We start from the raw sequence: 22,345 nt of genomic DNA, 5'->3' as shown, positions 1-22,345 counted from the left end.
ACTTCAGCCTAACCGAACCCAAAGCCCCCCCTCGCGCTGCCCGGCGCTCCGGCCCGGGCCGCCCCGTCCCGGCACACGGGCTGCCGCTTTCCCCGGCAGCGCTGCCCGGCCCAGGGGCTCTCCCGGGGGGCGGTTTGGAGGACCGGGCGGCCCTCGCCGCTCCCGAGCAGCGCCAGGCCCCGGCGCTGCGCGGCCACGCGCTGCCGGGCACAGCGGGGCCGGGACACGCACCCGCTGCTCCCCCAGCGGCAGGGGCGCCAGGCCGGGCCGCCGGGCCGGGCCGCCAGCGGCGGGGCCGGGGGGGGGTGGGGGGCGGTGAGGGGCGGTGCTTGGTGCCCATGGCAACGGGCCGCGCGCCGCCTCCTCCCCGCCGGCCGCCGCCGCCATGATGATGCTGGGCCGCGGGCTGGACGCCAGGTAACGGCGGCGCGGCGGGACGGTGCGGGGACGGGCCGTGAGGGGCAGCCGGCGGCCGTGTGGCCCGTGCGGGGCGGAGGGGGGGCGGGCGAGCGGGCTGGCTGGCTGGCTGCTGCCGCCGTGCGGGGCGCTGAGGAGGGGAAGGGTCGGGGCCCTGCGGCGGGCTGCGGGGCTGCCGCGCCTCGGCGCCCGTTGCGGACCTGCCGCGGGGCCCGGGGCTGGTGCGGGGCCCTGTCGCCGCCGCCGCCGCCGCCGCCGGAGGAAGGCCGGGCCGGGCCGGGCCCCGCCGCGCCGCCCGGTCGCGGAGCCCAGCAGCTGCCGGGGCTGGCGGGGAGGCTGCCCCAGCCGCCCGGCTGTAGAGCGCTCCGGAGCGTGGTGGTCGCTGGTGTAAAGGCAGCAAAACTTTTCCAGGCTTTCTGTTTTTTTATTATTATTATTAGTTCATCCCTGAGCACAAACTACATCAGACTGTTACAACATTATCTTTGTAAGAGCAGATTTCTGATCGACACTGAATGGAGGTGTCTCGATCACAAATTTTCTGTGGTATGATCATAGGTTTTTTTATTCTGTACATCTTCCCCATCTTAACTTTCACTTACTTTCCTTTGGTATCTAGGGACAATCAGACTAGACAAATACGAGATGCCGTTTCAAATGTGGAAAAGCATTTTGGTGAATTGTGCCAAATATTTGCTGGATATGTACGTAAGACTGCCAGGCTACGAGACAAAGCAGATCTTCTAGTAAATGAAATATATGCATATGCCGCCACGGAGACACCAAACTTAAAAGTTGGACTGAAAAACTTTGCAGATGAATTTTCCAGACTTCAGGATTATCGCCAGGCAGAGGTACAAGATTAAAGCTGCACATGTGATGTTTGCCAGCTGAACTTTTCAGTTACTCATTTGTGATTAAAAGGGGGGAAAATATACTCTGTAATCTTAAGAAGACCAGAGAGAAAGCACTTTTAAATGTATTAGTGGCACACCACGGGAGGCTCCCAAAGCATTCATAGTTTACTCTGCTAAAAACTTTGGTGAAAACTGCTTGTCATTAGTAGTACTGGATCAGTGAAGCTATCCATGTGAATGCTGGGAGAATTTGAGACAGCAAGCCTTTTGCAGAGCAAAACAAAAAGAATTGTTAGATTTTGAATTATGGCTTATGGTTAATAAAATCTTTCACATTTTGTGATTTGAGTTGTCCAGCAGTAACGGAGGTAAAATCAGTCATTTTCCTTTTGTTCAGCGTGTTACCAGAAACAGCGTGGAAGAGAATACTGACTGGAATCCCTCACTGGGCTCTTCGATAGCCCGTCTGTGGTGCTGTCGGGGACCACTGTAGGCCTCTGTAAGGCTGCGTTTCAACATTTATTAATCTAGGACACCTCAAAGTATATACTTGCTTTGGACCAGGTGTGAAAGTATAGTCTTATTTCTGCTAGATTTGTGAGAGCACAAACACAGGTGTTTATGCCAGCTGTAGATCTGTGTCCATTCAAATTGTAACATATGATTCAAAATTTTAAATGTTGAGGTTTTTTATTGTAATTGGTTCACATGTACTCAAACCAGTTTTTGGAGTACATATTTTTTCTTTCAGTAGGGCATAGAAAACATCCACGCATGGTTTTGAGAAGCTAAGAAGCATTATAATTAAAAAAGAGATTAATGTACTTGATTTTCTTGATGTTTTCCAATAGGATTTTTTTAAAAGGAAATATTCTAAGTCATCTTTATGTATTAACAAAGGAGAAAAATTAGCACCTTTAAAAGAAGTTAATCTATGAGGTATCTAGTCTTCCTTACTAAGTAGAGCATTCTGAAAACACAAAAATACACATGGATCTTTCGCTGTGTATTTAGGGCCAGATTTTTAAAAACTAATAAGAAATCCAAGGATGTGGATTGTGGGATTTTCATAGGCTTTTATACACCTGACTCCCACAGAGCTGCACACAGGTCATTATGCTTCTATTGATATAATAGCAATTTATCTGTATATTAATAGAATAAATTTATATTATGGCATAAGATACACGGGAAATCATACTGCGTGATCTCTTGCTCCTTTTTCACCTTTGAACTATGAATCTGTAATTTCAAGAGAACCAAAACAAAAATTTAGATGAACTCATCTATGAGAGCATTGATTTGTTTTATGCAACTTGTAAATATTTGTAATATTTTCAGTACCTCCAGTGCTGTTTTCATTAGCCTTAAGAACAAAACTGTTGCATTTCTTACAGCGTATTTGACAGCAAAGATGTTTCAGTCTATAATGTAGCAACAAGTTTAAAGCAAAAACATTTATTTTTAACTTTTTAGGATAGAAAACTATAGACACGAGATGCAGTGTTGATTTTATTCAGTACTCAGTTGTTAGAATTTCCACGTTTTATTTATCCTTGTGTATTGCCACTGAAATAAGAGGAATTCTTCTAGAAATTGATTTTAACTCCTCAAAATATAAATGACTCACTGATTCTGTTTTTGGCAGTACTTCTTAAACCTCCCTTCCCACTGTTTTCTGTTTATATGCACCAGAGGTGCAGATGACTTTAGTGACCTTGTGATTTCTTTTGTAGGTTGAAAGGCTTGAAGCCAAAGTTGTCGAACCTCTGAAAAGTTATGGGACCATAGTAAAACTTAAAAGAGTAAGTTAAATGTGTATTTTCTCACAAAGTACATTGTGGTGTTCTAGCCACTCAGTTAAAAATTTCTGTTTTGCAGGAAAATTGGTTGTGATTTTTCTTATTGCAATAATCAATGCCACTAAAAATTTATGTAAAAATACATCTCAGCTGGAGCTATATATGAGTTGGAGGAAGTAGTTTTGGTGTGAACAAAATGGATATTCAGACTCTGGGAGCACAAACAAAAGCTTAAAAAAATGCCTTGTGGATAACGTAAAACTTTCTGGATAGTACAAATTCAGGTGAAGGATGTTTTCTTTATGAGCAGTGTCTGTGTTTGTCCGTTTTGTTTTTTTTTTGTTATTTAGAGTTCCAAAAGGTGAATGTACTTGTAATGCTTTTGTTTTTTAGTCATCTATACACTGCCTTTAATGACAGTGTTTCAAACTTAGAATTGCAAAGTGAAGCTCAGTTTCTACATTGTAGCTCATAATGTAGAAAAGCCTGTTTTGAAGCTGGTAAATGGATAGTGGTCTGAATGAACTGAAAAGTCGTAAGGATGGTCTGAAGATACACAATTACTCTTCTTCCACTGTATTCTGGAAACAGTATGTATAGTGGTTTGAAATGCTCCCGCAAAAATACCTGTGATTTTTTTTTTTTTCTTCCTTCAGGAGGAATAGCTAGTTTTCCTTGAGCAAGTAAATTTTATTAAACAGATCTTTGTTTATAGGATGAAAGTAAGCTCTTTGTAATACTGACATACTGCATATATTATATAGAGATTACTTTCATCTGGTAAACTCAAATCTGTAATTGACATATCTGTATCATAACCTATATAAATAGAAGAGTGAAAGGATCGATATTTGATAGCATTCTTCATACAAAATCTGACATTGCGTTCATCGTGGTTTTATCTGAGCGCTTTTTGGCATTGCACCTCAAAAACTAGTATTTTTCATATATTTTTATTCATGCATCATTTCAGCGTAGTAAGGAAGCAAGTAAAATGCTTGGCAATTAATGTATAGCTATCCCACTTGGTTGTAAAAGAAATCATGAAGAAGGAAATACATCTTGCACTTGACTGGTAATACTTGTGGTAGTCCTTAGCTTATATAAGGGATCATTCTTCTATTGTCTTGGACTGTATTATAGGAAAGTTCTGTGTCCTGCACAAATGAGCTTCATTCTTACTGTTGAATGCCTCGTCGTGTCCTGAAAGCAAAGTTGTAGACTAGAGTCTCTATCTTAGAATATAGTATTTTAATAGTCACTCTGAAACCCAATTGCTGAAACCTTGAACTTGGCTGGGTATTCTATAGGATGTAAACATTGAGGGTGGAAGACAAGTATAATAATAACATAATAGTATATAATAATATAGTATATAATATAATAATATAATATGTAACGCTGCAGTTGTGCTTGGGCCTTCCAAAACTCTGGAGGTTCTGTCTTGAGATGTGCTGCATTGCCACTGATAGCCAGTAAGTGCTGAGGACAGAAGTCACTGAAGCCAGGTCATCGTTTGCAAGAACGAATGGCGTCTCCACTGTCTATGCCATTTACAATTCTAGAAACTGTTACGTGGTATTTTTCCTAGCTATAGTGAGGGGTTCTGGAGTATTCCTAAGCTGTAGATAGGATTAACTATATCAGCAATGGACCTTTGAACTAGGACAGACTTCACTAAAGATGTTGAACACTAAATGATTTTTTTTTTTCTGCCTGCTACCATAAGCTTTGGTTAAAACTTCAGCTGCCTGGTCTTCATTTATCGTTTCCAAACACTGGGCCATGCTCAGTGAAAATAGGAAGCTGTGTCGCCTTGTGAAAAGCTGGCGCAGGGCTGTAGCTGTAGGACCACTTTACCTAGTAACTACATTAACTGTATTAAGTAAAACCAGACAGAATCTGTCTTATAGCACTTTTTATAAAGGGGATGTACTTACTACTTAGTTTGTGTACATCCTGGAACAGATTCACTGTTTTAGTGCTGTATGTAAAAAGAATTGTTGCTATTTCCTTCAAGTAAGAGATCAATGTCCTGTGATACTAAATGTTTTAAAGAGGCCGAGGTCAATAAGAATGGATGTTTGTCCTTTATCTGTTAATGCAATAAAAATGTTTTCAGGTCGCATGTCCTGGTTTGATCTGAGCAGGATTGATTAGATGGTTTACCATGCTGAATAGCTCCTTTGGGCAGGAATTCACAGCCTCAGTGGACGCTAGTATGGTATTCTTGTCCTGTAATGCAGTGTCAGTGTAGCATTTTAGGATTTATTTCTGTTTCATTTTTCTGTATGTCAGCCTCCATTTTCTGCTTTTTGGCAACTCTGTTTCTATTTCTTTTCTTCATATAGAACAGGACATCATAAAACTAAGGTGATTCACATGTAGAGGAAAGGACTGGTTTGGGTTAATGTGTCCATGATTGAAGCAGGTAACAGTGCAGTGATGAGGATTTACCAGCTCCTTGCCTGGCAGGCAGACAATAGCTGTACTTCTGAACACTCTGGAATTAGATGGTTGAGCAGAGTTCTTATATGTGACTTTAAGAAATCCGTAGCTTAAAGCAAGAGGGACTACGAGCAATTTAATATTCTCCATACATGTCCTTTATATCTCACAGGCTATTGCATTCCATCCAATTACTCCTTGGATTTAATTAAAGCATATTTTCCAAAAATGCATCCAGTCTTGACTGAAGACACTGGAAGAGAACGTAGAATTGTTTGTGGTGGTTTGTTCCAGTGGTTAGTTGATCTCAGTGGGGTTGCTTGCGTTGTTGGCTTTAAATGAAAGATTTATAATTTGAATCTGTCTAGCTTCAGTGCCTAATCTCTGGTTCTTGTTATGCACTTTCCCTGTGAGATTAAAGAGATGTATGATATCATACCTTCTCTTAGCAAAGGTATTTAGATGTTAGTCAAAATATTTCTCATTCTTTTCAGTTTAGACTCAGTTCTTTCATGATGATGGTGTTTTCCCCAGTTTTTGAAATTTCTTTATGGCTCTTTCTACACCTTTTTCATTTTTTCAACAGTCTGGATGGAATATGTATGTCTTCTCTGTACCCTATCTTTGTACATCCAAAACTTGTGTACAGCTCTATCACTGTAACCACAGCAGCACCAAAACTTTCTGTGAGCCTTTAGCTAGCACAGAAAACTATGTTTGATGGCTGTTGTTGCTACAGAGAACAGAAGTAGAGAAAGGAACAATGCAGTCCTTGTAGAGATTTCCAAAGCCACCATGTGCTGGAAAAAGTACTGTATTTTATTATGGTAACTTTTTAATGGTGTCCTCAGGATTCTAAAGTATTCTGTGGATGGAGATCAGAACCCTTTAAGCCACAGTGTTAATTCTGATCAGCTGTTTCAAATGAGCCTAGAAAGTCAGTGCTGTTAATGGGGCCCCGTCATTTTATAACACTGAACATTCAGCTGTGACCATTATATATAAAACTGCTTTGTTCTATGGGGAAAAAAAATCTATTTTTGCCTGTTCCCTTTCTGTAGCTTGAATTAAAAATTAAAAATATAAAGCATTAAAAAAGTTTGGTTTTTTATTATTCCTTTTCTTGTACCTGCACAGCTTTCATAGAGAAGAAAACCCTCTTCCAGCAGTCTTTTAGATGGCAGTAAAGATAGTGTAACTTTTCTTTTGGAAGAAAAGATGCAATGCAATATTAGTTGTGATAGGCTAACAATATAGTTGGTTTCGTTATTAGAAACAAGTTCTGTGTCTCTAAAGACAAAGCACAATGACAGTCACATATACAAGGGCATGAAACCAATAAGGATAGAAACAAAGAAACTTCCTATTTTGATGTGAGCTCATTTACAAACTCATTTTTGGAGAAACACCAAGCACTTTGAAACTTGTTAGGCCTGTGTTTGTGTGACTGGCTTGTGATGTGGTCATAGGATGCTAGGACTTGGGAAGAGACACTCTTGATTTCATGTCTTTCTGGGCCAAGTGAAGGAGACCTAAAACTATGTTAAAATTCTGAAGCCCAGAGAAAGAGCACAGGCAGTTGCTGAGATGATAGTTTTTAATATCTTTATTCCACTTGTCTTTCTAGAGTGTTAGATAAATGGGAACTGTTTTGTGGGGTTTTTTTGTTTGTTTGTTTTAGAGGAAATGATGGTTTGAAATGTATGCTCAATTCCTGCCTCAGTTAAATTTGCTTAGACTTTGGGTTTTATTTATACTTGCCTTAAAGTACTGCTCCTTTAAATAGGAGCCATCAAAATTAATGACATCTTGCATACCAGGAGCAATGGAGTGATATCTGACAGCAAATTTAAGATCTCAGGTACTCCAAAGTATTTACAAAATGCAGTTTTATAATATGAACAAGAATTTGTGAACTGTGTGTAAACAGATTCATCTTCTCCAACTACATCATTACTAGGATGTGCCTTGTTCCAAATCTGTTTAAGCTCTTTACTATCTATAACCCTTTCAGTCATGGATTTTCTCTAATGTCTTAAGATTTGTGTACCAGTTTTCTGTTCTTTATAACTTCTATTTTATACTCACTGCTGGATTTCTTTTTTTTAAACGATTTGTTATATGTTGCTGTCTAGTTCTAAATGCCACCTTTATTCCATTGCTAAGCCAGAATGGGGCTGTCCAGTTACCAGTTTTGGTATCTCAGCTTTTAACCATCTACTGCACTTTTCTTGAAAAGCTGTTTTCTTTCTTTCTTTTTTTTTTTCACATTTTAAAATACAGTGTGTGATACAGAGAGTTGTGCAAAGTGCTAAACTCTATCAGTCCCCATTGACTTCTCTTTCAGGAGATCATTTAACAGGATAAGATCAGTAAAATCTGGTTTTGTTTAAAGCAGAAGCTTTGTTCGTTTTCTAGGTAATCCATACATGAAGAAAAGCACATTTCATATTATCCTAGATTGATTTCAAATATGTCCAAAACATTTTATTTCCAGGACGATCTTAAAGCAACCTTAACAGCAAAGAATCGAGAAGCCAAGCAATTATCTCAACTGGAAAAGACACGTCAGCGGAATCCATCAGATCGACACATTATCGTATCCTCTGATTCTAGTGACTATAAAAAATATTTTTAAAATTTCCCAGGAATTAAAAACATGGTGTTTAGAAAGTAATATGAAAGGAATATTCTTTTCAGGGCTCTTTTCTATGTTCATTTTGTGTCCATTACATTCTTTCAGGGTTTGTAATAATGAGTTATAGCTTATAATAGCTGCTTTATTACCTACTCCTTTTCTGACTGAAAAGAAACTGTAAAGTATGTGATATGTATAGGAAAGACAGTTAGGCATACATTGCATCTAGGATATTAGAGGGTTTTGAAAACAAGTTTAATCAGACACCTCCTTTTCTATTTCTGTAGATTTTTTTCTTTTGTTGTTTTTCTGTCATTTTGGTAGTTATCATTCTTCCTTTTACCTACATGGGGTGTGAATTTCCTCCAACTATGAGATGAAGTGTGACAGGAAAAGTTGCAAGACTGTTAGCAGAATACTCCACCAGACTACTCTTTCTCCCAAAAGGCCAGTGACTTTCCATAGGATGCTATTCTGTATTACAGGAAAAAATTAAACCACCACAGAATTTCCATTAAAATCGCATAAAAGTTTCAAATTCTGAAGCAATCAGAATCTAGGAAATGTCAGATTAAAGGTCGTCAAGGCAGTCTTAGTTTAGTCCCTTTGCACCATATATTATGTTAATGGTTGTGTACTGTTTGTTTTTTCTTGCATTCTGGAGTTGGACTCAGGACTGTGTAGTGAAGCAACGCAGTCTGCAGTATCTCATCAACTTTATTTCAGAAATGAGAAGCAAATACAGTGATTGGGGCATGGGACTTCACAAAGAGACAAAATGGCTATGACGATGAAATGTCACCCAGAGAATTACATTCGATTTTTGTCTCTGCCAAAGAATTCGTATGTAGTACTAATCAAATCAGTTAAATCAAGGGATGACTAATTAGTGTTCCTTGTGTAATGAAGACACACAGATATCAGCCTTAGGGTTGGAACTTGAGCTGTGATGCAGAGTTCTCCTTTATTAGAATTAAAGGAGTAAATAATAACACTAAGCTATTCTCCCTAAAGGAAGACTGTGCCCTTCCCTCCTCACCCTTCCGCTTCCCCCCCCCCCCCCCCAGTAATTCCCAGTTGATTTTATAGATATATTGCTGGCACTTAGCTTGTTCTCTCTTGTCTCTTTGCTAAGCTGCTCCCAAATATCCTTCCGTAGCGTAGTTTCTTACAACACCTGTGTTTTCTGTACTCAAGGCTTTGCCTGAATAGTTATTAAATCTCAGTAGAGTCTACTTTTGCATGTGCCCAAAGGCACCAAATGCTATACGCTTGTATTTTAAAGTGATCAAAACAAAGTGCAAAAATAGTATAGGGAGCAGGAACCCATTGTGTAACTTTGGCTTCCCTGGGCCAGGAAAAGATCAAGCACTATAAAACACCCTTTGCACTGGTATAGAAAGGAACGCCTCAGTAGAGTAACTTACATGTCAGACCTTGTGGTAAAGAAATTCTGCTGGGAGGTGGGAACAGTGCATTTGAGCATTTGTAGGCTGAAAAGAGGTCACATTTCTTTTTGGGTATAGCGTCTTGTCCCATATTCTTTACTGATGCCCTGCACAGTGTCTACCGTCTAGCCTTTACTTTATGGCACTTTGGTCAGCTTCTCGTCCACGCTGCCCGAGTCCCAGCTAAAGTAACATTCAGAACAGGTGTTAGGTGCAAGATATTAGATGCAAGCTTAGCTCCTATACCTGACCCCATTCCCAGAGATGGAACATTTAATTTATCTGAGCTGGGCTGGAATGTGTTCATTTGCTTTTGGAGGGTGTACATGGGTAAGCTTTGTAGGTCTGAGAGAGGCTTGACCACGTTCATTGATGACAGCGTAGCTGTTAGGCTCCGGCCTTGGTTCTGTTGTTCATGTGCAGTTGTGACATATCAGCAGTTAACAGCTTGGGCCATATTTAGCAGAAGATCTGTACTCATTCCCACATTTCAAGTCCATATTACAAAAAGAGGGGGTAGTAGAGCTTTGCAAAGAAAACCTTATCAGACTTTTCTAAAATGAAAACACATTTTCCGAAGTAGCATACCTAGGTTGTCTGAATTAAAAAAAAAATAGGCATACTCTCAGTCCAAGACAAACACCTGTCATGAAATATTTCAGCCTGAATGCTCAAATTCTGACGAAGTTATAATAAATTGTAAATAACATCCTACAACAGGAAGTTTTGGACACCTTAGTAATAGCAGCCTCTAAATATACATAAGTTTTCAAATATCTGAAGTAAATACTTCACAATATATTAAGATGGATATGGGAATAGCTATTTTGATAATGAATATTGATTGTTATTTTGCCATTTTTCCTTTACATATATTTCCAGTCACAGGTGGGTATTCCAAAAGAGAAAACATCAGAATGAAATCTTTAATTTCAAACTGCTATTCTGCAAACTGTGCAAGTTCTGCAAGTTTAAACATTTCACTCTACAGCAAACAAAATTCCTTTCCCAAAGCATCAGCATGCAAAATCTGCCCAGTCTACTTAAGATGGATCAAGAAGATACATTTCATTATCACAGAAATAACATACAGTATTTGCATGTGTAATGACTGCTTATACATAACAGCTGCTTTCATTTAAAAAGAGCAAATGATTGTTATAATTGAGAATATACAAAATGTCTTGTCTTAGTCTGTTTCCCTCCTGTCTATGGAGAAAAGTCAAGAAAGGGAAATGATCACAACCAAATTTAATACTTCAGATCACTACTAATTTTGTTTACCCAGTAATGGCAGAATTGTGTCTATGCAAACTTTAAACTTTTTTTTGTAAGTAGATTAGATTTCAAGTTGACAATCCTGTAATAGAAGGTTAACTGATTTTAATTAAAGGAAAAGAAACAACGGAGTACACATTATGCATTAGGTTCCAAGAGACAACACTAAAAATTAGGTCATGGGAACTGGGCCCATGGTGTGTGCTTCCCTGCCATAGCACTTGTAAAGAAGTTCCTCTCTAAGCTGCAGTGTTGGAGAAATAGGAAGAATCCAGCATCTTGATCATAGGATACAATTGCTTGATGCATACACCATTTTCAGATTCCAGGACAGAATAGATTCCTGAAGATACTTGCTAACAGAGCTTGTCAGTAAAGACTGTCCTGGCTAATTTTCACTGCAATTTTTCACTGGTGTTTTATGGAAAATACTGAAGACCCAAATGTTGCAGTCTTCAAGTGCAAACTCTTACATATTTGTAAGAGTACACAGTTCTTAACCAAAATAGCTTCAAGATCTTTATTTAAATGGAACTGTGTGGTTTTTTATATAGTTAATAACTGTGTCAAAATACATGTCTAAAATGCTTTTTATAGTAACAGAGTAAGAAAAAGTGTGTCAGCATTTATGTATTGGGGATTGGTTGATGTGTCTTTTTCCCAGTGTCCTGCTAAAGATATTCCATTTTTTATAAAATAAGTGTTTTAAAATGTTTTTATAAAATAGCTGAAACATTTTTGGATCTGAAAATGATACTGACTCTCTAGTCTATTGATGCTTATCAGCAAAGTGCATTAGTTCCAGCTGCTGCTCCACTGACTGTTTAAATAGTCTACAAAAACTTAGTAAGACCAAGTTCAGCACTGGAAAAGATTTGTTCTACAGTGAGTTAATCTACACTCAAAAAGAAAGGGTGGTTTTAGTCTCTCATCCACCACTCTGCCCTGTGTATTCCTGCCCTCTCCTTTATAACAGCTCTAGAAAACTATTAACTTTTTTGAAGAGTAAACCCATCTGCATGGTTAATTCCCTGAACCCTGTCACTGTGTAGTCAGGTAAGTGTCAGGGATGGCTTAATAGAATTAGCAGGTGAGCACTGCAGAAAATGGATTGGGGCAGCGGGACCTTCCCTCGTGGCTGGAGCTAGTCATTTTTCCTGTTTCCTGCTGAAGTCATGACAGTAGAGAAGGCATCTTTATTTCTTTTTTAAGCTATAACCAAATCTGCAGATATGGTAATCCAGATATGTAATATTTTGAAAATCCAAATTTAAAGGTTTTCATAGTAACTATAGCAAATAACTTTGTATGTATCAAATACAGGAGTGATTTCACCTTTGTTTTATTTTATCAGGCTGAAAGTGAATTGCAGAGAGCTTCACTGGATGCAACTCGTACAACTCGGCAATTAGAGGAAACCATTGATAATTTCGAGAAACAGAAAATAAAGGACATAAAAGTATGTGTGCTCACATTTCAGTGTATGATGTCACATTTCATCTTGCATCTTAAAATTACTATAGTTACTCTTTGGCAAGATTAGCATAACTTAGCATTTAGTTAAGTCTATGTAAATATAAATCATGTGATATTCACAAGCATTTCATAATCAAAAGATCATGAAATTGCATGCAATTACAAAATGAATTAATTATCCTTACAGTTTCATCAGCTTCAAGATTTTCCTGGATTAGATTGTTTAGCATCTGCAGTGTCCAACAGTTGCTGTGTTCTGCTTTGCTAGTAGCTGCATTTGTTAGTGGAATGATGTGTGCATTAAATCAGTAAAATGAACAGTAATAGTGATAAGTAAACAATATAACCATCCATGTTTGCATCCGTGATTTGGTCAGGTTACTGCAGTTAAGTCTTACTTGTGCAGAAAGTGTCAAATGTTTAGTGATTGCTTAAGTCCCAAAGACTACAGCAAATGAGAATGGTTTGAATTACGTAATCTCATATTTAACTATAAATTGCTGAAAGTGAAATACGTTTTATTAAGAAAAAAAAGGAAAATAAATATGAATGAATTAAAATGAGTTAAAAAACAAACAAACCCACCAGTATTTGATGGAACATGAATAAGATTGTGTGAGTTTAGGAGATATCATTGTAAAGGGAAGGATTTTTTTATATATATAAAAATTATTATAATATATAATTATTTCTAAATTACATATATGTTTAGAATTTACAGATAATTTGTTCCAAACAAGTTAAAAGTTGCTATCACTAAAGCAAAAGGCAGTGAATAGTTTTGCAAATAGATTTTGTGATCTCCTTTTATTTACTCCTAATGAGTGTCCTCTTTGCTTTTCAAGTGTTTACTTAAAATTTAGTATGAAATGACAACTGGATAAATGACAGCCCAACCAGCATTTTATTTGATTTCTAAAATTCAGGTCTGACTTCTTGCTACAAAAAATACAAATGCACAAAACCTAGTATCATAAAAATATCACACACACAATTCAGTAAGCTCTTCTATTTGAAACAGAAATGTACTTTACTGCATTAAGAAAACCTTTGTTTTCATTTGCTTTTAGAACATATTTTCTGAATTTATAACCATTGAAATGTTATTCCATGGGAAAGCTTTAGAGATTTATACTGCTGCCTACCAAAATATCCAGAATATTGACGAAAATGAAGATTTAGAGGTGAGAGTAATTAAAATTTACTTTTCAATTTATTTATTACATAAAGTCATTTTTTTCCATATTCTTGAGCTACACATGTTCCAGGCAAAAAATGAGGTGAGCAGAACAAACTATAATTTTACATTGAGCCCTTCTTGCACCATTCCAACAAGGAGTTTACAGAACATACAGGTTTATAAGCTCAGAGATTTTAAAAGTAGATGAGAACAGCAGTGACTATCTAAACTTTTGTAGAAAATACAGATAAGAGACTTTTCCTAAATTAATTACCACTCCAAGCCAAGTTCAATTACAGTTATTAAAGGACACCTTCTAGGATTACCTCTGCAGTGAATCTTGCTGTAAAGATGCACAGTAAGAGAGAATCTTATCATTACTCTGATAAGATGTTCTAAACACTAATTACTCCATTAAAAATCTGTATTTTTTTTCTATTCTGAATTTTGTTTTTTTCATCCTTCAGATATTGTTTATAAGGCTGCTGCTAAAGTGAAGACACATTTGTTACCAATTTTTTTGACATGTGAAAGTTACAGTTTGCCTTCAAGTCACCTTTACTCTTGAGAATTATTCTGGATATTGGACCTTTAAACTTACTATTATTTAAATGGATACTGTGTGCGTGTATTCAGTTTGTCAAGGAAATTAGATCATTTCCAATATTTCGGGATTTTGTAAATCTTACCAGTACTAATTTTATTTTTTCCATGACATTGTATAGGACTAAGGATGGCAGTATTCAGTCATTGAAACATATGTAAAATCATGATTCTTCAGTGACGGTCACATTTAAGACTCAATAGTTTTCGGGTTTTTTAACTTTGTTTAAACTGTGCCATGTCAACGTTATATTATTCTAGTTTCATAATTAAAAAATCATGCATCACTGAATCAAAAAAAAACCCCTCTAAGTCAGGGGTTTATCTCTTGCAACCAAATTTCTAATCTCACTTAATACCTCCTGTTAATTTGACAACATTTACTTCCCATAAAAATACTGACTGGCCATAATTCTTCCATCTTCCTTCAGTTTAATAAAAAAATTCTCGCCTCAATAGTTTTACTGTTTTCAGTACCAGGCTGCTAGTCCTATAAATTACTGTTTGATTAATGAAAAGAACTAGTAAATACAATGAAGGCTACATTTCCCCCGTATTCTAAGGCTTTTCCCAAATTGTTCTTGAGCTGCACATGTCTCTTGAGCATTTCAGATGAAATTCTTGTGATGCAACTGTGATTGGCAGCAAGGATTTGCTGGTGAAAGGGCAGAGCAATTCACCTCCTCCAAAAATGGAGAGCCTGCCCGGGTGTTGTCACCTCTAGCTGGGGTTGCTATCTCTAGCTCAGCCTGAAACTCATCTGCACATCTAGGCGAGGCCTGCCTCATACCGCACACAGTGTGTGCCAAGACCCCAGATAACCACTGCGGATTCCCACCTGTAAATCACTCCTATGACCAATGCTGCATTTTTGTTAGAGGGCTTTAGTCTTGCCAACTGTTAGCTTGCAAGCTGTATCATTGCACCAAAATCACAGCTTTTCTCATCCAAACAGGTTTTTCGGAGCTCACTCTATCCACCTGACTATCAATCTCGCTTAGATATAGTTCGTGCAAATTCAAAGTCCCCCTTGCAAAGAACTGGTTCCTCAAAATCTTCCTTGAGGATGCTACAGGTAAGAAAGAAAAATTAAATGCCAGATCACAGTATGAAAAGAATGTTGTAAACAGAGCCTTAGCTAATGTAAATGTACACAAGTCCACTATCTTTAGTCAGTTTAGGACAGATACAAGAGGTAAAGGGACTTCCAAGCCTCTAGAGATCCTGTTAAGCTTTTAATAATGCAGACCAATATTAGCTTTCCAAGCAGCATTATTTAGTTTTGAAGACTGCCATTTCCAGTGATGTAATTTCCTTCAGTAACAAATTATGGGTTCTTGCAGAGCAGATGAACACTAGGAACTTCTTAGAAACTGAAATGACATTATTTAACCTTTGCATAGTCTTAGCCACAGGAACCACCAGCTGCACAGCTCAGACTACCAATACTTTCTAGCAAAACAATGACCTATATCCTTCCCTTTATGCTCCACAAATTCAGAGCAGGTGAGGAAAGGGAGAATGCTAAGAGGTGAATCAGCTGGAGTAAGTGCCACAGCTTTTGAACCAGCTGCCTTGCAAAAGCCTTTGACTTGTTTGCAGCAGTAAGCTTGCCGACATTATCTCAAAATGGCTGAACTATTTTTCTTTACTATAGTCTTAATCCAGTAAGTAAGATGATTCTTACTAGTGTATCAGGTAAAGACAAAGATGCCCAAATTTAAAATGTAGGCATCCCACCTTTCTGCCTTGGGTGCAGTCACACATTGTTTGTCATACTAAAAAGTTAGTTTTCTTGACTTCACACGTAGCATTACCCCTTCTCTGCTCACAAGTCATAGTGGACCATTGCAGTTGAGTTATTCTGTTGCTGAAAGCATGATTCATTCCATTTCAAAAGATGAAAGAATCCAATGCTTAAGTGTATGAAGACAAACCTTGACTTTGCATAAGCTGCCCATCCTCACAGTCAGACGAGTAAATTTCAGGTTCAAGTGCTGGCTTCCTTGACTGTAACTAATCAAGAAAACGCTAGTTGCTAAAAATCTAGAAATACTGAATTTCAGTTAAATACCACCAAAGTTATTTTTGATGAAAGAACAAATACCATAAATAAACAGAAAGCTAATAAACCCCCCATAAAATGAAGATCCATGCACTGAGATGTTCAGATGTATAGCATGTTGTTCTATGAAGTCATGATAAAGGGCACTGTTGGGGTCCAAAGCCAAATTATGAAACTGTAGGGTGCCCTAAATTCAAAGCCAGATCATTCATTCTCAGAACACTATCAGAATTCTGATAATGAATGCAAGCCTTTCTCAGAAAGGTTTAGTTCAATTCACTGTGGTACAATATATCAAAATGGCAGGACACTATTATTCAGGACTGGGTATCTCTTGAAGTACTGAGTGCAGCATTCCAAGAACATAAAAGTTTTTTTTTGTTTAGAATAAAAAGTCCTTAAAACCACACCTACATCATTTATGACTCATTTTTCATATGTGAGATCCCTCCTAGTTTTCTTCTAGGCTTTTTATTTATGCCAGCCAGTGAAGCTATCTTGTCATAAAGGTAAAATTTGGCTACCTGAAAGGTATTCAAGGGACAATTTCCTTTACTTCAGACACACTGCCTGAAGACAATCTAGGACAGCTACTGTGAAGTGTCCAATTTCTTCCCTCTAAAATATATGTTGCAACTCTACAAATTCATAAAGAGCTCAGCTGTTTCCCTCTGGTAAACAGAGATATGCCTACTTCACAGTCTAGGAATAAGATGCCAAGTCAGTCCTAGGTAGACTGTTGTGGTTGATTTAAAAGAAAAAAAAGGCATCCAGACAGGCTACCTCTGAAAAAGCAGCTTTATTAGGTTCTGTCATTCAAAGAATTAACTGAGATTAATGACAGTCCACCTGTTCAGGCTGACAGAAGAGACAATGTGGAAAGAGATTGTGCACTAGGGTCATGATCTGGTGAGTGATACAATATTGCTGTTACCTATTTGAGGAAATGTTTATCAATTCATTTTTGAACATCAGAGAAAGCTGGTTATTACCTGCTTTGAGAACACCCTGTAGTGCTGTAAAACAGTATCAAAGGTAGTAGTATCTATAAGTTACTTTGAGGCACCACAGATAGCCATATTTTTTGGACTTTGTAAAAAAACAGGAATCTGAATGTATGACACCGAGATTTCTCCCAGAGGTGGCAGAGAATTCCATTTTGGCTAATTTACAAGTTTATTGTACTCTTCTCCTAGGCCTCTCTTTTGGCTATACATTTTGGATGTTAATGTTCTCTTAACCTCGTATTAGAATGTGTGAGAAGGGAGTCATCTAGACCTAGAGGGAAAGTGTTACACATTTCAAGATAGTTGTCACCTTAATTTGCTATGATCTATGTCTGCAGAAGAGAATCACAGGGCAGAAAAGAGGTGGAATAGCTTTTTGTGGGTTTGAAGATTTTGTTTTTTAAACATGAAATTTGCAGATATTTAATTTTACACAAATGCTGAAAATCTATGCAAGTTTTCATGACAATTCTTAGCAAATTCCTGCATTTTGCCTTTTGTTTACTTGGCAATTTATCTTTGGTGTTTCATTTTACTGATTCAGATTGGTATGCTGTATTTAGCCAAAATTACAGCAGAGGAGAATTGCATTTTCCAAACTTTTGCAGGCATTTTAGATCAAGGTAAACTACACACTTTTTATCCACATGCATTTCCTATAGCCAGCTGTTTTGCACTTGCCCTTGTAGGACAGCAAAGTCCTAGAGCATCACAGCTGAAACTGCATGCAGCCAGGTATTCCAGCACTGCCCACTGTATAAGACAGAAGGAGAGCGTGGCTTAAGGGAGACAGACTTACTGCAGATTCCTCCACCTGTCTGAAATAGCCAGATTGCCATCCTTTCTGTAGAACATGCAACTAAACAGCCTGAGCAAGGACAGTCATGCAAAGCTTAGAGAATTTGTTTTCACATGAAAATGCTTATGATAAGAAGCAACAAATTATCAGATAGCACTATCTTCTTAAGATCAAATTATTTTTCAGCATTAAGTAATGTAAGTAAAATACTGGTATACTTTAGCTTTATGGCAAAGTAACAGGTATTTGAATGCCTAATTTCCTTTATCACTTTCCTTACTTTGATGCAATCTAGTTCTTAGATTAGCCATCTTACAGCCACCTCACTTCCACCAGTGATAGTATTTATTTAATCTACACCTTGGGCAAAGGTACTTGACTAGTGAGCAGAAAAAGCCTTAAACCCCAAACAGCACCTCTTGTTCCAGAAAAGAGGAAGAGGAATCTTTTATTCAAAAATGTGACTCAAGCTCTACTTAAGAAGTTCAGATGCTTTTAAATGGAAAACACTTGAAAAATAGTCCATCGATTGAAATGAAGCTACCTTAACAGGCTCAATCTGCGGTACTCCCATTTCTCCAATTACAAATCGGTGTTGCTGTCTCTTTTTCTTTCACAGAAGAATAAAGGATTGCTTTTTTAGGCACTTAGCCCAAAGCTAACCCAGTTTCATCCAATGATTAACTTCATTTTCTGTTATGTTTGGAGATTTTCAGCTAAGTTAGTATTTGCACCAAGCTCAATTATCTGTGTTGCCTGAGATCAAACTGCCTTTAAATATGACAGCATCAACAACGCTAAGGATTTTTCTAGTTCTGTTATTTCAATGATTACAGTTTGCTTTATGTACACACAATAAAACTGTGTTACTGTTCTACATAGCTGGTGCTCAGCTATATAGTCCATGTAAATTATGAAATCTCAAAGTCAGAGTTTAATAACCAGCTTCTAAGGACTTTTAAAATAGGGGATTATAAAAAAGGCAAGCTTTGTCTTCAGTACTTAAGTCTACAGCTATCAGCACATGTGAGAAAACTCACATGTGAGGAAGCATAACTGAAAATTTAGCAATTTCCTGAGCACACTGTAAATTAGAACACTTGCAAACATGGTATGTAATGCATACATAATCACTAGACTAATCTGTGAAGCATTTCCTCTCTAAGTACTATTCCAAAGTGTCATATTCATACCACTGTAAAAAGAACCAAGTTTTGTAAATGATGGAAAGTAAGAGACAGCTTTTTTTTAGGGCACAAAGAACTCTATTCATTACTGGCAGCCAAAGGAAATACTATTCTGCAAGGCTGGGTTACAGCATTTTAGTAGAATTGTTGCACTACATAACACACAATAAGTATCTTAAATGATATGTGCGATGCCTTCTCAAATGGTATGTGTGTAGCATCAAATCCACTACTCGCCCTACCCACACATAGAATATTTGCTGCAGTGGCCATATGATAATGATAATATAGGATATGATAAAGATATAATAGATATGATAATGTATTTGTGAGGATAAGCCATAAAGTTTTTTGAATTTAGGATTATTGGGGAACTTCTCAACTGAATAAATACCATCTGAAAAAGTTTTCATTATGCAGCAAGGAAACTGAATTTCATTAAACAATGTTATTTCTTGTTACTTTCCTATAACAGTTCTTTGTATTAGTAGAGCTTCTAATAAGCACTGTAAGTGGCAGACAGTCATTTTACTTGGATTGATGGAAAATCAGCCTTGAACTGAAAAGGCTTTAAAAAGAAAAATAACACCCAAACTAAATCCAAGTCTTAGAATGATAAATGTGTTATGTTTTGTATCTGTTTGTATCTATAGATATTGCTTTTCATATCTTTCTCTTTGCTTTTTATATTTACAAAAGAAAATTTTATTTTCAGTGGAAAACTAAAGCTTTGCTTAATTAACAATCATATTCCCCTTTAATGGATACTCTGTAAATATAAAGAAAGAAAAATTACTTGAATTAAACAGTGTTGACCCAAGAACAAATGGACCAACTGGCCATAAATAAGTGCAGAGACCAACATGGAAGCTACCTTCAAGAAGTGTTAATTAAATGATGCAGGATCACTTGCAACAGGATGAGATGGGAGCTGTTCACACGCAACTTTTCTGTGAATAAGAAAAGGTCCTGCGAAATATGCTCCCCCTCCACCCCTAAAAACGAATACAAAAATAGCCTCATTTTGATCACTGTGGCTCATAGAGTTCATTACACTGCACTATGCTATATACGAAAATAAGTTTAAGCTACAGTTAAAGAAACAAATGGGAAATTAGTTTGATGTTTATGAGATAAATGGGAGTTGCAGATGCCTTCAGAGAACTGCTGAACCTAAAATCATTTTTCAGAAGCATGCCAAATGACTTAGATCTCTATTTTTGTATGGTTTGATGTTCCTTTTTCAGAAAAAAAGCCCTATATTCTGTTTAAAGTTCTAAATGTTCCAGCTTCTGTGAAGAATACCTCTTCAATAGGAGTTAGATTGACCACTCATTAGAAAAAAGGAAGTATAGATGGCTGAATTTGTCAGGTGAGATGAAAGCCTGGGAGCAGCCACTTCTCATGTATAACATTTGATGAACTGAAAAAGGACTAAGGTATCACTCTGAAGGGCAAGCACTAATGGGCAGGGAAAGTTCATACATAAATCAAGAATCTGCTACTAAAGTTTGTCACATTTAAGCTGTTTTGAAAACAGCTTAAAGTAGCATAGCGTTGGGTTTTTCATTTAACTGAAAAAGCTCAGCGTCTTCAAGATTATTCCCTGACACTCATCTTCAGCCTGTTATCTAAACTGCCAACCCACAAAGTACCTGGCTTATGCAACGTTGATTTTTAACATTAACTCAATCAGTACATAGTTTTCCTTTTATATAATAGCTCTCAGAACGGTGTGTGGCTTTTTTAGATTTTAAAAATTCATTTTCTGTATTTCTGTTCTGTGCTAGAAGATGAAGGAGTAAGCATTTGATAAACCCTGCTCTCCTCCCCTTTCCCTCCTCCCTCCCCCCCCCCCCAAAAAAAAGAAAATACAGGAACAACCTACAAGTGCTTAGATGTCGAATGCTCACAGAAAAGTCTTCTTCCAAGAAAACAAACATACTTAATTTACATTTTTTGGATTGTGGTTTTAGCAGATTTCCAGCAGTCGACTAAGAAAAGATGAAGAAGAGGAGGAGGAGGAGGAGGAGGATGAAGAAGAGGAAGATGATGATGAGGAATTAGATGCTACTAAGGAAGAGAGATAACAAAACTGTTCTAAGTCAGCGGTTTTTAATTGATAGGAAAAGAAAAAAAGAGACTTAACAGCTTTGGATGTATAAATGAAAATTTTCACTGAGGTTGTATTTTTAAAATTCCAACAGGAGCAAGAGCTTGGTACTAATAGTACACTGTGTTCTACAGATTACAAATGATCGGTTTTGAAGAATGGAAATGAATCTGCTGAAAATGGACAATTTCAGTACACAGAATATGAAACATTTAAATAGAATTCTATGTTAGATTTGCATAGATGTTATACTGCAGTCATGTTTACATAAACTTTCATGGTGAACAGTGTCCAAAAACTGCACTAAGCTGACAAGCAGTTATGAATGTAGGAGTCTGCTTGTCACTTTGCCAATATATTACCTTATTCTCTATACACACACACTTCTTGGGTTGCCTTCTAGCTATACCTGCCATACTGGTTGTTCTACATCATAAAGTAACTGTAGTACTCAAGAAATCCATCACAGCAGCAATCCTGCTACATTTCGTTATCTACTGTGGCTGACAGAAGGCAGAGTGATACATACTGTTTTCTCATTTTTGTTTTCCTCAGGCTTGACTGAGCTGATTTTTAATTGATTCCTTTACATGTATAGAATGAAGCATTAACAAAAATACAAGGGTCTGACCCAACATCTACTTTTCATACTGCTTTGCTTTTAAATAAAAGTGCCTTCGTAATAAAATTAATTTTACTAACTGACATTTTATATACATTTGAAGTTTACATGATTGACTAAATTGGTTGATTCAGTTACCAATTCTATCAAGCACATAAGAAATCACACATTTTGAGTGTAAGTTTTTATCTTGTTTGGAAATGATACTTGCTCTTGTTCATTTCTGAATAGCATGTAATTGTCTGCCAGAAAGCTGCTGCCATATTATCTCCAACTTTAGCATTTACTAAATGTAGAAAGAGATATTCATAAATTCTAAGAAAAATGAACATTTTAAAACCATTTTTAAAAAACTAGAATTTAAACTCATAATTAGGAGAATGATCTCAATTTATAACCAAAATA

The 22,345-nt window shown here is 37.4% G+C and overlaps 1 protein-coding gene across 1 annotated transcript; it reads left to right on the top strand.

Annotated features, from left to right (window-relative positions):
• The first annotated feature begins 305 nt into the window (after positions 1-305).
• Positions 306-22,023, top strand: CIBAR1 (CBY1 interacting BAR domain containing 1). The gene is made up of 9 exons (XM_026099711.2): positions 306-417; positions 1,037-1,271; positions 3,011-3,079; positions 8,022-8,123; positions 10,493-10,498; positions 12,243-12,347; positions 13,435-13,548; positions 15,103-15,222; positions 21,182-22,023. Exons 1-9 carry the CDS (start codon positions 386-388, stop codon positions 21,293-21,295), a joined length of 897 nt encoding a protein of 298 aa, XP_025955496.2. The 5' UTR covers positions 306-385; the 3' UTR covers positions 21,296-22,023.
• Positions 22,024-22,345: the final 322 nt, after the last annotated feature.

The sequence above is a fragment of the Dromaius novaehollandiae genome, chromosome 2, assembly GCF_036370855.1.
Source record: "Dromaius novaehollandiae isolate bDroNov1 chromosome 2, bDroNov1.hap1, whole genome shotgun sequence".
In the NCBI taxonomy this organism is placed as follows: Eukaryota; Metazoa; Chordata; class Aves; order Casuariiformes; family Dromaiidae; genus Dromaius; species Dromaius novaehollandiae.
Note: the sequence above shows the minus strand (reverse complement) of the source record. Positions and strands in the feature narration are given on the sequence as shown.

Excerpts from the sequence above, each read along its gene's own strand:
- CIBAR1 (XM_026099711.2), top strand. The coding sequence starts at position 386 with ATGATGATGCTGGGCCGCGGGCTGGACGCCAG. Across the intron at positions 1,272-3,010 it reads AGGATTATCGCCAGGCAGAG|GTTGAAAGGCTTGAAGCCAA; the intron begins GTACAAGATTAA and ends TTTCTTTTGTAG. Across the intron at positions 12,348-13,434 it reads AGAAAATAAAGGACATAAAA|AACATATTTTCTGAATTTAT; the intron begins GTATGTGTGCTC and ends ATTTGCTTTTAG.